Source organism: Desmodus rotundus, unplaced genomic scaffold (assembly GCF_022682495.2).
Source record: "Desmodus rotundus isolate HL8 unplaced genomic scaffold, HLdesRot8A.1 manual_scaffold_544, whole genome shotgun sequence".
In the NCBI taxonomy this organism is placed as follows: Eukaryota; Metazoa; Chordata; class Mammalia; order Chiroptera; family Phyllostomidae; genus Desmodus; species Desmodus rotundus.
In genome coordinates, this window is record NW_026527637.1 from 1 (window position 1) to 15,391 (window position 15,391).

The window sequence follows — 15,391 nt, forward strand, 5'->3', positions numbered from 1 at the left end:
GAAAGTGGGACGGGTGAAGGAGGGACGGTGAGGTAGAGGGTCAGGGGTTAGCAAGGCCGGAAGTGAGTGCAATAAAGTTCCTCCAGGGAGGCCTGCCCGGGGAGAAAGTTGGAGCAGCGACCCAAGGAGGCAGTGGCGTGATCCAGAACTAAATCAGCCCGCGGTGCGGTGCAGAGACTCCATGAGGCCCTGGTAAGTTGAGACTGTTTTTCTCCTGAGGTGACCCACTCCTTCGCCCCGGAACCCCTCTCCCGGGACCCTACTTCCGGCCTTCATTTATAAGTCCCGCCCCCTGAGACCCCCTCCCCGGAAGTCCCACCTTCCAGCTTCGGGGGCTCCCTGAACCCCGACTTGTTTTCTATTTATTGTCCCTGACCCCACCCTGTCGCCCAGCTTTCCTGGAAGCCCCACCCCTAGACATGCTTCCAAGCCCTACTACAAGAAATTCCACGCTAGTCTTTCCAATTCCCTGAAACCCCGCCTGGCGCGACGATTCTCGGCTAACTGCTGCCTATCAGAAAGCCTACCTCCCAAAAGGGCAAAACCCTGCCCCTCAAAAAACTACGGTATTAGAATTCTTGAAGCCACACCTTCCTAGGGGCTCCGCCCCTCTTGAAGTACCGCCCCTTCTTTAATCCACGTCGGATGGTGCAGAAGCTTGCCTCCTATAAATCTCCAAAACAGGGGTCCTAGGGGATTACGCTCCCTCAGGAGGTTAGTCCTTGTGGAACCCAGGTCTTTACCTCAGAAGCTTTGCCTTCAGCCCCATAAACTCCCATCTGCTCACATTTTCCTGCCTTTTTGCTCTTTTGGGCTTTGGGCTCAGTTTTCCTGAGCTTCCCATGCTCCGTCAAATGGGAAGTCAAAATTCCCATCTCTGAATGTGAGGAGTGAGAGATTAGAGACATCCCTTTTTCCTCTCCCTTACCCGCTTCCAAGCGTGGCTACTTGAAGGAGGTTGGACTTGGGCTTTGGAACGAGGGTGGGAGAGAGACTTGCTCATAGATTTCTGGTGCCACTCCCCGAGTTTCCCTTCTCAGGATCGACCCACCCCAGAAACAGCTATAATGTTTCATACCTGTACCAAAGGATTTGGGTAGGGCCATTTATATGGTGTGTGACAGGAGCAAAAGTTTTTTACCACCAGAAAACTGTGACTTGGGTGGGTGTAGGGGACAGTTACTTTTTTGCTTTTTTGTTTGTTTGTTAGTGTTTGTTTTAAGGGGCTGCTCAGCCACCACCACTTCTCTGGCTCTTACCCTCCCCCTAACCAGAGTTCTTGTCTGGACATTCCTTCTGGTCCCACTTGCCCAGTCTTCCTTTCTGGAAACATTCCTGAGGCTTTCGAAATTTCCTGCTACTTCCCGCAGTTCTTGCTGCCTCCTCCCTGCTGGTCTGAGAAGGCACATGCAGCTTCTCCCCCACACCCAATCAGTCTCCCCGACTGCCAGTAGGCCAGGCTCCTCTCCCTCCATGCAGAATGAGCCCTATTTCTTCCTCTTTCTTTTCTTACAAATGCTCACACCTGTCGGTCATTCCCTGCCTTTGGATGCATAGGCTCCTACAGAATGCCCATCTGTAAAGATGAAGACATCCTGGTGTGTGTTGGCGTGTGCTGGGGGTGTGAGGTTACGACTGAGCCCTCTCCTCACGCTCTCTATGCCTGAGCACTGAGCCCTAGGAAATGGGGTGATAGAATTCACAAGTGGTGGATGAAATGACAAAGCCCTCTTCTGATGAGGGCTGAGGGGAAGTGAAAGCTTAGTATAATATCAAACAGGTTTTGAGTGCTGGTATTGTTAATCACTATAATCAAATGATTATTTGCATCTTTTTATCTTCTGAAGTAATTTGCAAATAGGTAATTCCAAGGTGAGTTTAAGGGGTATATGTATTTTACTACTTCCTTTCTGGTCACTTTCCAACTTCCTCTGTGGCTCCCTCAAGCAGAGCTGTGGCAGAGAGCTGTGGGTGGAAGGAATGGGATTGGGATGGTTTCCCTGCGTCCAGCCTAAACCCATCTCCTGGCACCCCTTTCTCATCTACTTTGCACAGATTTGTCTTCTGCCCCCTCTATCCCTTCATGATCTCCCACCTGTTTCACTCTCCCACTTACTCCAACCAGACTTCACCCCTGGCGCGAGAGGAACTGTGTTCCCTGGCGGACTCATGCGCCCTCACCAGTCACCACTGCGAAAGGAGGGGAATGGCATACCTGGCAGGTCCAGGGGGCAGACCCCGGTGTCAGTGCTCTGCCCCTCCCTCTGCCCTTGACAGCTGGCTTTGCAAACTAGGCCTGTGGAAAAGGGGCAGAGGAGTGCTTGTCTGTGGGCCACTGCTCCTGGGCATGGTAGATGCCATGCCTAGAGAAAAAGGCTCCACCAGCCTGCCTTCTTTCCAGCTGCTCTCCCTGATGCACCACCCAGGTTGGACTTTATCCCCTTACCTCACCAGCTCTGCCCTTCTTCTTGGCCCCTCTCTTCATCCACTGGGATCACTTCCTTCCTTTCCCCATTTCTTTAGCTTCTGTCCACAGCTGTGGAAGCAGAGGATGCCAATGGCCTGGGCTCCCTGGGGCTACCACCCCCCTGTGTGGTAGTAATAGTGGTGGTGGGGTGGCCTGGGCTGGAAGATGGGGGGAGTTTGAGTGTTCAACCAGAACAGGAAGGAAAATGCTGAGCTCCGGGATCCCCTCCCTTTTCCACCCCCAGCTGCCTCTGTTTCCTCCCTCATTCCCCCCCTACCCTCCCTCAGCTTCCTGCTCCATTTGGCCTGCCCTTGTCCGGTTTGGATTGAGCCAGACCTCCTCTTATTCTCCTCCTTTCCTTCTCACTCTTCCATCCTTCCCTCCCACCCCCACTTCACTCCTACCCAGATACTAGTTTGTGTGGGGGTGGGGGTGGGGTGGGGTGGGTAGCTCTACCTCTGCAAGAGTTCTAGGTTGGGCCAGTGATGGGGGCTCAGCCCCTCAGAGCCTGTGAGTCAGCACTGTCTTTGGGATTGGTCTTTCCCCTTAGCTCCCCGCCCCAGGGGAGGAGCCAGGCAGCTCGAGGTCCAGCCTGTTCTTCTCTCAGCCGGAGAAGAGGCCCCAGGCTGGGCGGGGATGGGGCTTGAAGCCGCCTTGGTCTGAGCTGGGGAAGCCAGAGGAGTCGGAGACACTTGTCCCTCTCCCTTCCCAGGACCCTTGAGATCCCTGGGCCATAAAGAGCCAATCAGGCTAAGGGCCTGGGGATGCCCCCTGCCTGGCCCCCTTGCCCTGACTGGCAGGGGGGCCAGGCTGGGCAGCAGCCTCCCTCTCACTCCAGCCATGGATCTCCTGCCCCCCAAGCCCAAGTACAATCCACTTCGGAATGAGTCTCTGTCATCGCTGGAAGAGGGGGCTTCGGGGTCCACCCCACCGGAGGAACTGCCTTCCCCATCAGCCTCTTCCCTGGGGCCCATCCTGCCACCTCTGCCTGGCGATGATAGTCCCACTACCCTGTGCTCCTTCTTCCCCCGGATGAGCAACCTGAAGCTGGCCAACCCGGCTGGGGGGCGCCCGGGGCCAAAGGGGGAGCCAGGCAGGGCTGCCGAGGATGGGGAGGGGACTATAGGGGCAGCCATGCCAGACTCAGGCCCCCTGCCCCTCCTCCAGGACATGAACAAGCTGAGTGGAGGCGGCGGGCGCAGGACTCGGGTGGAAGGGGGCCAGCTGGGGGGCGAGGAGTGGACCCGCCACGGGAGCTTTGTCAATAAGCCTACGAGGGGCTGGCTGCATCCTAACGACAAAGTCATGGGACCTGGGGTTTCCTACTTGGTTCGGGTGAGTGAACATCCTCCCTCCCAGACCCCTCTGGTTCCTCTGCTCGCTCTAGCTTTGCTGGAGTCTTTTTTCCTGCTCTCCCCCAGCAACTCCCTGGGTTTCAGTGCCCTTTTTCCTAAATCTGTCTTGCTTCTTTTCTGATTCTGAAGCCCCTTCCAGCTCCGCCCGGGCCCCCTTTTCTTCTTGTGACTCCCCTACCCCACCCCCATCCTGCCATGCCTAGCACAATGCCCAACCCATGGGAGGCCCTTAGTAAATGTTGGAATGAGCGACTCTTGATTGTTCCTCCGGTCTCCTCCCCCTTTCTAGAGATGTCACTTTATCCCACCCAATGATTGTCACTCCTCCAAATTCTCTTCCCAGATGCATGAGGTCCTCCCAGCTTGCTCTTTCCTTCTCTGCTCATTCCCTGTTGTCTTGCATGTTGTGGACTGTGGCAGAACGTCTTCATCTCTATTTCCCTTAGGGACCATGTAGAGCAAAGTCCTAGGACCCTTTGGGGAGGGCTTGGGGGAGGTGGCTGACCCATGATCTTCCCGTCCCTCCCCTCAGTACATGGGCTGTGTGGAGGTCCTGCAGTCAATGCGTGCCCTGGACTTCAACACCCGAACTCAAGTCACCAGGTTAGTGGGGAGGGGCAGAATGTGGGCATTCTGGGGCTGATGAGGGGAGGAGGGGCTGGGTCACTTGTGATAGTGGTGGTCTGTCTTTGGGTGGTCGAGGGATTGAGAGGAAGTTAGGGGAGTGAGTCTAAGTCTGAGTGAAAAGAGGCAACTCCGGCCTGGATCCTTCTTACTCATCCAGCCTTGGGAGTTGTGGGGGGAGGTGGCAGAGGCAGCTGGCGGCTGAGTAGAAAATAGGGGTAGATGGAAGGTTGCTGCTGCCTTTGGGAAGGGAATGGGACATTTGGTAGCTGGAAGGGGGTGGGGCCAGTCTATTGAGGCCCTAACCCAATCAGCCAGGAAGCGGCTTCTCAGTGTCATCAAATATTAAAGGCCCTTAATTCAATCTACCGCGACAAAGAGCCTGGAGTGCCCCTGGAGTCTGGCTTGGCTTTCCCCTCCCCCAGCCTGTGGCAGCTCCAGCCGATTGAGAGGATTGAGAGGCAGGCTCTGGGTCTGAGTACCCCTCTTTCCCCAGGGAGGCCATCAGTCTGGTGTGTGAGGCTGTGCCAGGTGCTAAGGGGGCTACAAGAAGGAGAAAGGTACCTGGGGTCGATGGGGCTAGGGATGCTACTGGGAGATGTGGAGGGGCAGGGCAAAGGCAAGTGTGGGACATGTGGGAGAAGGCCAAAAGGCAGGAGTGTGGGGAGGGTTCTGGGTGTTGGGAACCCTCAGCCTCTGAGACCCTTGGGCACTTCCTTAGCCCTGTAGCCGCCCACTCAGTTCCATTCTGGGGAGGAGTAACCTGAAATTTGCTGGAATGCCAATCACTCTCACCGTCTCCACCAGCAGCCTCAACCTCATGGCCGCAGACTGCAAACAGGTTGGTGGGGACAGGTTGGGGGGGCTGGGCAGGGGGACCAGAAACACTGATAGGAGGGCTTAAGCGGGGACCTGGCTGTGAGGGTGAGAAACTAGGAGCAGCAGGACAGTAGGGTAGGAGGAGATTAGGAGGACGTGGATTCAGAAGCCAGAAGGATGGGACTGAGTGTCCAGGGTTCCAGGCTAGGGGTGGGGGTGCTCAGGTGAGCCCCGAGGCTGCCTGACACATGTCATTCCCTTCCTTCTCCATCTCCCGCCCTAACCTTCAGATCATTGCCAACCACCACATGCAGTCTATCTCGTTTGCGTCCGGCGGGGACCCGGTGAGTTGGGGAGCAGAGTGAAGGTGGTGGGAGAAGATTAAGAGACGGGGATTGGGAAGACACTGGCCAGAGAAGTGGGCATACTAGGATGGAGGGGATACCTGAAAAGGACTGAGATTTAGGGGTCGGGAGTGAAGTGGGGCTATCAAATTTAGCTAACTGACCTCTTCTGACTCTGGTCACCCCAGGACACCGCTGAGTATGTCGCCTATGTTGCCAAAGACCCGGTGAATCAGAGAGGTGAGGCGTGGGGGGGAGCGCTGGGTGGGGCCGGCTGTCCATGAGGCAGGTGAGCAGGGCACAGGGAGCTAAGCAGGGGCTGTTGCTGAGGAGGACGAGGGCTCTTGTCTGCACCTCCTCCCAGCAACCCCGCCTCACAGCTCACTGACAGCCTCTGCTGTGCCCTCAGCCTGCCACATCCTGGAGTGTCCCGAAGGGCTTGCTCAGGACGTCATCAGCACCATCGGCCAGGCCTTCGAGTTACGATTCAAACAATACCTCAGGAACCCACCCAAGCTGGTCACCCCCCACGACAGGTGAGTGGGAGAAGAGGGAGAGGCAGTTCTTGGACCCCAGACCAGAATTGGGAAAGTAGGTCTGCTGTTCCCACACTTGAGCTCCGAATGGTTCAGGGAGGGAAATAACCTGTGTGCCCCCGCTTCCCACTTCCGGCTATTCTTAAGTTTCCTGTGGCTATCAGGGAAGCCTTTTGGAGGCCCCGGTTGCTGCAGGGCCCGCTCTTCCCTCACTCGCCTGTGGCGGAGCTGTAGTCTGGGGCCTCAGGCTGCAGCTCGTCCCTGGCTGGACAGGCCTTTCATTCCCCACCGCCTTGTATCTGGCCTGCCCCTCTTTCTTGCCCATTCTCCATCCTTAGTTCTTTTATTTTCCTTCCCTTAGAAGCCATTGAAAGTTTTAGTGAGGGAGGATGGCGCTTTCCTGAGATCCCTACCTTTCCTCAGGCCAGTAGGTGTTGAGTATTCACAGGAGGTTGAAATGTTCTGGAGCAAGCCCTCCCTGCGGTTTAGTGCTTCCCCTCCCTCTGGAAGGAGGCAGTGCAGTAATCAAGGCATGGACTTTCAAGTCAAATCCAAATTTACATTTCAGCTGAAGCACCTTTGTTGTGAGACCCAGGGCAAATGTTTTCCCCTGTGACCCTCATTCTCATCTATAAAACTGGGGAAGGAAGTACCACCTCCCTTACAGGAGTGAGAGAGGGTGAAATGACTATATAAAACACCTGGCCTAGGGCCTACCCTGAAGGGAATCACAGTTCATGGCCATTGTTCTGTTCTCCCCCCTCCATCCTGCCACCCACATTCTTCACTCCCTCCTGTTCCTCACAGGATGGCTGGCTTTGATGGCTCAGCTTGGGATGAGGAGGAGGAAGAGCCACCTGACCATCAATACTATAATGACTTCCCGGGGAAGGAACCCCCTCTTGGGGGGGTGGTAGACATGAGGCTTCGGGAAGGAGCTACCCCCGGGCCTGCTCGATCCACTCTGCCCAGTACCCAGACCCCCAGCCACCTGGGAGCTACACTGGTAAGTTGCTTGGATAGAGGTGGGTTGGGCCCAGGATAGGAATGGTCTCACCTTATTTTTGTCACTTTCAGCCTGTGGGGCAGCCTGTTGGGGCAGACCTGGAAGTCCATAAGCAGATGCCACCTCTGCCACCCTGCCCAGGTATGGAGGGGGCTGAGTGGGATAGAACCGGGGGTGCAGGAGGCAGGGCTGGGGTCACTGAAAACCTCCCTTTTCCTCAGCAGGCAGAGAGCTCTTTGATGATCCTTCCTATGTCAACGTCCAGAACCTGGACAAGGCCCGGCAAGCAGGGGGTGGGGCCGGACCCCCCAATCTTGCTGTCAATGGCAGTGCGCCTCGAGACCTCTTTGACATGAGTGAGTGCTTTTCTTTCCATTCTGCATCTTCATCTGCCTACTTTCCTTCTGCTCTTTCCTTCCTGGTCTTTCCTCCCTGAAGGTTCTGGGTCCTGGGCATGTGTTGTGCCAGCTGCCTCTCCTAGTCCTCCCTCTGCACCCCCAGAGCCCTTTGAAGATGCCCTTCGGGTGCCTCCACCTCCCCAGTCGATGGCCATGGCTGAGCAGCTCCGAGGGGAGCCCTGGTTCCATGGAAAGCTGAGCCGGCGGGAGGCCGAAGCCCTGCTGCAGCTCAACGGGGACTTCCTGGTGCGGGAAAGCACGACCACCCCTGGCCAATATGTGCTCACTGGCTTGCAGAGTGGGCAGCCCAAGCACCTGCTGCTGGTGGACCCTGAGGGTGTGGTGAGTGTGGCAGGGTTATGGGTGGGGGTGGCACAAAGGGAGGTGCGGTGCCCTCTTGTGCAGCCCTGTTCCATCCCTTGTTGCTCCTTAGATTTTCCCAGCTGGGCACCTCTATATGGGCCTCCCCTGCTCTCAAGGTGCCTGGCATCCCCCGTCCAGTGGCTTAGGGTTCCTTCCCTTCTCACGTTTCTGAGCTGGAGCTGTGTTCTCTTTAGTCCTGGCCAGTCCTCAAATCCCCAGACTTTAGGCCCAGGAGAGCTAAAAGGTGCTTATCTTACCTGAGTCCCTTTTTTTGATAAATGAGGTAACCATCCCGGAGAGGTTGTGCTCATGTCAGATGGTTACACTGGATACCCCAAGTCTCCTCTTATTGGAGAGCCATGGGCCTCCTCCCTCCTCCAGACTCGGGGCGCAGGCCAGTGTCCCGTCTCTTACTTGCATTGCCCCACTGCGTCTCATAACTCTGTTCTCTCTTCTACAGCAATTTCGGCCTCCTTTTTGCATCCTGTTTGTATTGTGTATTTTCCCCTGAGACTCGCCACCTTCCTCTAGGTCAAGGGAGGAGTAGACACACTTCACAACTTTTCCTGTCCCCTTGGCCTTTTCCCAGTTCAGGACCTCCCAATCCCATGGCCTCGTGCCCCTGGCATCTTTTTCTTTTCTCAGTCGTCTTGAATATTGCAGCTTCCTCAGGCTTCTGGGCTGAGGTCTTACTTGACTCTCCACCTGAATCTACCCTTTCCCTTCCCACTGCCCAGGTCCGGACGAAGGATCACCGCTTCGAGAGTGTCAGTCACCTCATCAGTTACCACATGGACAATCACTTGCCCATCATTTCTGCGGGCAGCGAACTGTGTCTACAGCAACCTGTGGAGCGAAAATTGTGATCTGTCCCAGGTGCTTTCGGAAGACGCCCTTCAACCCCTTCCACTATTCCTCTCAGGACCTCACTTTGGAGTGTTCTGGGGGCTTGGCCTTGTGTAGGAGCTGGGGGTAGTGTGGACACTGGGTTTAGCACCCAGCTCAGGGAGACGGTGTGAGTCAGGAGCCTGGGGTAGAATCCTACTTCTCCCCAAACCTCACCAAAGTATTAACCTAGAGTGGCCCCTTCCCAGGGCCTTTCCTGTGCCAACCCGATGCCCTCTTCCTCGGGAAGTGGGTGCTCAAGGCCCGGGCAGTGTGCCTCGGTGGGAAATGTCCTGTGGTGTTGGGCAGTCACCCTTCCAGGGAACAGGGAACAAATTACATTTGTGGTCTGCCCCCTGGGCTCAGGGTACTCCAGCCAGTCTCAACAGCCCTCCCTTCCCAGTGTTTAAACTTTGTGCCTTTGACCATCTCCTAGTTCTTAAAGATACTGTATTTTATGCAGAGTTCTCGGGCCCCTGAGGTCAAGGATAGGGGTGCTGACACCTTGGCTTCTGGGACCCTGACCTCCCCTTGCTCAGCACCCTCTCCAGTTTAGGTGGGAGAACAGAGGCCGGGGTGGCAGCTGTTCCCTCTCCCTGGGCATATGCCACCTTTCCAGATTTCCTCAGAGCCCCTCCCAGCCAGGGGGGAGATGGACTCCTCCTTTGTTCAATGTCTCCTGGTGGAGCTGCTGACCCCAGGGGTCTGTCTGTATATACACGTCACTCGTCCCCAGCCCTTCCGTGTTGCATGCATGTTGTATTCTCCAGCCACAGTGTAGCTCTTCCTCCTGGACCCTCCACCCTGCCTCCCTGTGCTAGGGTGGTGGGGGTGACTGAACTGGGGCTCCTGGACTGTTAGCTCTCCCAGACGGACTTGGTGGAGGCAGGACTGGGCGCTGAGACTCAAAGCAGTAGACAATCCCCAAATACCACCTACAGATTTGTAACTGCATTTATTTTTTACTTTATGCATATATTTTAGGGTTGTAGATGTACTTTCCTAATTTGTTTCCCATGGTATTCTTGAGCACAAAATGATGGTAATAGATTACGTTTATACATTCATCTCTTTGACTTTTGTCAAAGCCCTTTCACAACTGTTGGCATTTCTCTCACCCCGGCCTGGGAGGCAGCGGGGCCGGCAGCATCATCTTTTCTGCGAGCCCCAAGTCAGAAGTCCGCTGTGGGACAGGGCGGGAAGCACCCGGGCCGCTCAGCTCACCGAAAGGCTGGCTGGGGAGGGCTGAGGACTGGGGAATTTAAAACCCACAGTTACCGTAGTCTGGGGCGGCTGCGGCGGCTGCGAGGACGTGGGATCGGCCCAGCCCCGTCTCTAAGGGAGACTTTACTGAACCCTCACCTCCTTTTTGTTGTTTGGATGATTTCACGGGTCTCACTTATACCAAAGGGGAAGAATCTTCATTAAAATCCGTATTTCTTATACCTCAGCCTCTCGGTCACTGTCGCTATCTATTGTTCGCTGTGGGCCCTTTGTGGTGGAGAGTTGGGGCGGGGGGATCTGCCTGGCCGCGCACGAGCACTGGGGTGCACCGGGAGGGCGCAACAGGGTAGCACCTCGGGACCACTGTCCAGGGCACCTTCGTGTTTGCAAGGGGGACCGCGGTCTGAGCGGCCTGGCCTCGTGGCCACGATCCCATGTGCCGCTGCCTTCCGACCATGGATGGTACGGTCCAGCCGAGGGGGTAGCTGCCTGCGCCTGCCGCCTGCCGGGCTGGGGAGCTAGCCCCTGGGGCAGCCGCGCGGTGCACGCTCCCCTTGCCCAGGGCATGCAGTGGTATGGCCCTGCCCCCTGGCGCAGCCTGGGAAGGTCTAGCCTGGACCCCGCCTCCCCCAGCCAGCTCAGTGGTGGCGGCCCAGCCGAGTTCCGGTTCCGGTGGCCGCGGCCACAGGCGGGCAGTGAGGTTGGGACCAGTGCGATCTTACCACTTCAGAGCGTCGCCTACCCTCTGCCGCACTCTGGGTGGCCACAGCTCGGGGGCCTGTGTTGCCCCCGACACCCTTTCCAGGCGATGGTACGGCCCGAGGGCGCGTCCGTCCCCCGACGTCGCTGACCCGGGTCCCCCACTCCATGGCCGCCTCGGCGCCGCCCCCACCGGACAAGCTGGAGGGAGGTGGCGGCCCCGCACCGCCCCCTGCGCCGCCCAGCACCGGGAGGAAGCAGGGCAAGGCCGGTGAGAACGCTGAGAGGGCTGGAGGGCGGAGAAGCCGAGGACTTGGGGATCTTGGAGGGAGACTAGTCGGGCGAGGGGAGGCGGGAGTCCTTAGGCGGAGAGGCTGGAAGAAGATGTGTGGGTGAAGCCCTCCAGGGGTTAGGGGCAGGTGTCCTGGTTTGGAGGCACGTGGAATTTCAGTAGTCATTTGGGAATCTGAGAGTGTCAAGAGATGGGATGTCTTTCATTTAAAGGAAGAGGCAGCTGAGAGTGGTAATATAGTTTACTTCTCATATTGCATCTTTGTAAGTATTTATCTGTTGTAAATAAGTAAACGTATTTTCAACTTAGGAGAGTTCCTGCGAGCATGACTGGGAGAAAGGAGGTTGGGGAAACCTCAGGGAAACTTGTTTGTGCTTGCTTTTTGCTGCTGTTCCAGGTTTGCAAATGAAGAGCCCAGAAAAGAAGCGAAGGAAGTCAAATACTCAGGTGAATGGTGGTGGGTGGGCGCGAGAATTCTAGCAGGCCCTCCCTATACTCTACTGTCACTCCCGTGTCTGTCTTGGTCAGGGGCAAGGAGAAGGGAAAGCTGTCTCTCTTGCTCTGTTCCTGGTCGTGTCCTTCAGCTTCATAACAAATTTGGGGGGGAGGGGGATGAGATGATTTGACCAAAGACCTTATCAGTCAGGTTTAGAATCTTCCTCTCCTATTTGTCCTGTCCTGGTTCCCTCATAACGATAGCACCTATAACGACTTTTTCGAGGTGCCAAGGATTGTGCTGTATGCTGTAACAGTTTGGGGAGGTGGGCAGTTGACTCTCTTTTACAGGTAAGGAATCTGAGGGTCTGGAGGTTATTCGGTGTCAGAGCTGGGATTCCAGCACGGGTCTGCCTATTTTAGAAACCCAGTTACTGCTCTGTGCTCCACCCTCTGTTTCGCTGTTGCATTCTAAGGGCTGTCTTGATTTTAGGTCTGAGCTGCCTGGAGCCAGCCTCCAAAATGTGGACTGTGTTTCTGGTGCTCCCCTGGTTTAGCTCTGTGCTTCCCCCACATGACCGTCTCTTTCCCTCGTCTCTTCCACACTAGGGCCCTGCATACTCACACCTGACGGAGTTTGCGCCACCCCCGACTCCTATGGTGGATCACCTGGTTGCATCCAACCCTTTTGAGGATGACTTCGGAGCCCCTAAGGTGGGGGGCGCGGCCCCTCCATTCCTCGGCAGTCCTGTCCCCTTTGGAGGCTTCCGTGTACAGGGCGGCATGGCAGGCCAAGTACCCCCAGGCTACGGTAGTGGAGGTGGAGGGGGTCCCCAGCCTCTTCGTCGACAGCCCCCCGCTTTCCCTCCTAACCCTATGGGCCCTGCTTTCAACATGCCCCCACAAGGCCCTGGCTACCCACCCCCAGGCAACATGAACTTTTCTAGCCAACCCTTCAACCAGCCTCTGGGTCAAAACTTTAGCCCTCCTGGTGGGCAGATGATGCCAGGACCGGTTGGGGGGTTTGGTCCCATGATCTCACCCACCATGGGACAACCTCCCAGAGGGGAGCTGGGCCCTCCTTCTCTGCCCCAGCGCTTTGCCCAGCCAGGGGCACCTTTTGGCCCTTCTCTTCAGAGACCTGGTCAGGGGCTCCCCAGCCTGCCCCCCAACACAAGTCCCTTTTCTGGTCCGGACTCTGGCTTTCCTGGCACTGGTGGTGAGGATGGCGGGAAGCCCTTGAATCCACCTGCTCCCACTGCTTTTCCTCAGGAGCCCCACTCAGGCTCTCCTGCTGCTGCTGTTAATGGGAATCAGCCCAGTTTCCCCCCGAACAGCAGTGGGCGAGGTGGGGGCACTCCAGATGCCAACAGTCTGGCACCCCCTGGCAAGGCAGGTGGGGGCTCAGGGCCCCAGCCTCCTCCAGGCCTGGTGTATCCATGTGGCGCCTGTCGGAGTGAGGTGAACGACGACCAGGATGCCATACTGTGTGAGGCGTCCTGCCAGAAGTGGTTCCACCGAGAGTGCACGGGCATGACCGAGAGCGCCTACGGGCTGCTGACCACTGAAGCTTCTGCAGTCTGGGCCTGCGATCTTTGCCTCAAGACCAAGGAGATCCAGTCTGTCTACATCCGCGAGGGCATGGGGCAGCTGGTGGCTGCCAACGATGGGTGATACTGGCGAGGTGACCCAGGGAAGTACATACATTCCTCCCTGCTCTTCCAGGGTGATTGTTTTGTGTCTGGCTCTTAGTCCTTGTTTCCACTGGCTTCCCATCCCCCTGGAGCAGAAACACAGCGGCTCCTGGGGACAGAAGAGGAACTGGGGTGGGCAAACAGGAGAGCCTGGATCGCTCACTGTTGTGGAAACTTTCACATGGAGATCTACAGAGATCCAGGACACCAAAGCCCTGCCGAGCAGAGCCATTTTTTGTTGGCAGTCTCTGGAAGCCTCTAGGGGTGTGGCTGCAAGAGAAAAGAGGCTGGAGAAAGATCTGGAAGGCAGAGGTGTCCCCTCTGCAGATGGATGGACGTCCCCAACACCTGTGCCTCACATGCCTCTGTCTAGCCCCACAGCTCCAGCCTTAGTTTGTGGAATCAAGTGTTAAAGGTTTCCAGCCAGAGGAGTTGGGTCTCTTCCCATTCCCTACAATAGCCCTTCCATGGGCTCTGAGAGACAGTGTTTGGGGATAAAAAGGGGTTTTCCCCTTTTCCTGCTTTCCCTGTACTGCCTCCAAACCCTGCTCAACTCTTCCCCGCTCAGAGAACCAAATAGCCTGAAGAAACAGGAGAGTTCTTGGCCATGGCATTTTCTTGGTGATTTGGGGCTTCGAGACCATAGGTAAGGGATGCTGTCGGGACACATTTCCCTCATACCAAAGTCACTGGTCCTTTCTCAGCCTCTCCCGAGCTTTCCTCCTAATGACCATATTTTTTTGCCAAAAATTGGGATATGTGGTCTGACAGACCGGAGTATTTGGAAGTCTGGGCAGCCTTGGAAGCCTGACTGTTGTCCTTCCCCCACACCCTGCCCTGCTGTTGCACATTGTTCTCAGCGTTGGTCCTCAACTTCTGGTGCCCTCCTTCCCCCACCTCTCTGGCTTGACTGTAGGAGAAAGCTTGAAAGGGCAGGGGGCCCTTATACCTCATTTTCTTCTGATAAAAGGATCCCTGTCAGCCAGTGGGTTGGGGGGGGCAGCAGGACCCTCACTGCCAAGGTACTGAAATGCAGTTCAGAGCTTGGGAGTTTCTCCTCCTGCTCTTTGCTATGTCCCCAGGCCTGGTGTTCTAGCACTCATTTCTCAGCCCGAGTCCTGTGCTGTGCTTTGTTTTTATTTTAAAGCACTGCCTCCCAGAGATGGGCCTGGGGCCTGTTCAAGAGCCCCCCACAGCTGATCTTTAAAAGCTCATGCATACATTCCTCAATGGGGTGGGGAAGGCAGGCCTGAGAGGAGTTAGTGGTTGCCTGGACCCTAGCATGTGCAGAGGAGACAGGTAATACAGCAGAATTCAACTTGCTGACCTACGTAGAGCCAGCAGTCTTTGAGGCTGTGGGAAGGAGTGGCCTCTAGCCTCTTTCAGTGCCGCCCTCGCCCCCCCTCCCTGCAAAACACCCAAAACAGCAGAGTGGTCCTCCGCTGTTGGCCTTTGTGTTGTGTTTGTGGTTCTGTTTTTCCCTCTTACCTGTTGCTGTTTTTGTGCTGCCTTTCCCCATGTCAGCATTTTGTAAAGTGGCTCCTGTGGGAAGCCTGCTCAGTCCCTCCCTCACTGTTTTGGAAGAAAGTGGTGGTGGGAGAGGGGTCTTTTGTACCGTTGGATTAATAAAATGACTTGAAAATCCAGACAGGGACTCACTGCTGTTCTGTGCGCAGAGGTTGGAATGGGCCAACGCCACTGCTGGGAAGGGTGCCTGGGGTGGGGGGCGTTCACGCCCTGAGGGTCCTAGTTAGTGGGGATGGCAAAAAGATCTGGCCCTGTAGCTTACCCTGGTACAAACTGATGAGCCTGGGTGGAGAGTCCTGCCTGCCGCCTCCCGCCCGCATCCTCCCAGCCTCCCCCTCGGTCCCTGCTATGAGAAAGTGTCTTTTCTGAGCACATTCCCGGACCTCAGGGAAACAAATGCCTTTAGCGTCGTTCTCGGGTTTAGCGCCCACCCTCCAACCTCCAGTTATTTGGATTAGGAATCGAATGTAGCTCCAAGGGTGGGGGAAGGAGCTGCCCGGGCCTGGCTCAGCAGATGTCATTTGGGGATGCTCTTCAGACCCCTCTCCTTTTAAACAAGGGGTAGTGGCACCCTTAAACAATTGCTTGGGAGCAGAAAGGGCAGGGCGACAGGAAGGCTATTTCCAACCACGACTTGCCACTCTCCCCTCCCCCATCCTGCAGCTGCCTGTGTCTATCCTGGGACCAATTTTTTTTTTTTTTTTTTTGTCCCTGTCCTCTCCG

The 15,391-nt window shown here is 56.3% G+C and overlaps 2 protein-coding genes across 6 annotated transcripts; both read left to right on the plus strand.

Moving 5' to 3' along the window:
• Positions 1–27: 27 nt before the first annotated feature.
• SHC1 (SHC adaptor protein 1) lies at positions 28–10,242 on the plus strand. Of its 3 annotated transcripts, XM_053917951.2 has the most exons (13): positions 28–192; positions 3,635–3,802; positions 4,355–4,425; positions 4,943–5,006; positions 5,168–5,287; positions 5,556–5,609; positions 5,798–5,849; positions 6,019–6,145; positions 6,953–7,151; positions 7,223–7,292; positions 7,373–7,507; positions 7,653–7,891; positions 8,650–10,242. In XM_053917951.2, exons 2-13 carry the CDS (start codon positions 3,638–3,640, stop codon positions 8,776–8,778), a joined length of 1,425 nt encoding a protein of 474 aa, XP_053773926.1. In that variant the 5' UTR covers positions 28–192; positions 3,635–3,637; the 3' UTR covers positions 8,779–10,242. The 3 variants fall into 3 exon arrangements, with proteins under 3 accessions (XP_053773926.1, XP_024429388.2, XP_053773925.1); XM_024573620.4 differs by lacking the exon at positions 28–192 and having other exon boundaries at positions 2,940–3,802; positions 7,376–7,507; XM_053917950.2 differs by lacking the exon at positions 28–192 and having other exon boundaries at positions 2,941–3,802.
• A 440-nt stretch (positions 10,243–10,682) lies between these two features.
• On the plus strand, positions 10,683–14,787 carry PYGO2 (pygopus family PHD finger 2). 3 transcript variants are annotated; one of them, XM_024573607.3, is made up of 3 exons: positions 10,683–10,991; positions 11,410–11,459; positions 12,057–14,787. In XM_024573607.3, exons 1-3 carry the CDS (start codon positions 10,889–10,891, stop codon positions 13,119–13,121), a joined length of 1,218 nt encoding a protein of 405 aa, XP_024429375.1. In that variant the 5' UTR covers positions 10,683–10,888; the 3' UTR covers positions 13,122–14,787. The 3 variants fall into 3 exon arrangements, with proteins under 3 accessions (XP_024429375.1, XP_045060220.1, XP_045060218.1); XM_045204285.2 differs by lacking the exon at positions 10,683–10,991 and adding an exon at positions 11,034–11,243 and having other exon boundaries at positions 11,322–11,459; XM_045204283.3 differs by lacking the exon at positions 10,683–10,991 and adding an exon at positions 11,035–11,275.
• The last annotated feature ends 604 nt before the right edge of the window (positions 14,788–15,391 follow it).

Bases quoted from the DNA above. Each gene is read 5' to 3' on its own strand.
- SHC1 (XM_053917950.2), top strand. From the start codon at position 3,308: ATGGATCTCCTGCCCCCCAAGCCCAAGTACAATCCACTTCGGAATGAG. The intron at 4,426-4,942 runs GTTAGTGGGGAG...CTCTTTCCCCAG, and splicing joins ACCCGAACTCAAGTCACCAG to GGAGGCCATCAGTCTGGTGT. The intron at 7,152-7,222 runs GTAAGTTGCTTG...TGTCACTTTCAG, and splicing joins GCCACCTGGGAGCTACACTG to CCTGTGGGGCAGCCTGTTGG.
- PYGO2 (XM_024573607.3), top strand. From the start codon at position 10,889: ATGGCCGCCTCGGCGCCGCCCCCACCGGACAAGCTGGAGGGAGGTGGC. The intron at 10,992-11,409 runs GTGAGAACGCTG...CTGCTGTTCCAG, and splicing joins GAGGAAGCAGGGCAAGGCCG to GTTTGCAAATGAAGAGCCCA. The intron at 11,460-12,056 runs GTGAATGGTGGT...CTTCCACACTAG, and splicing joins GAAGGAAGTCAAATACTCAG to GGCCCTGCATACTCACACCT.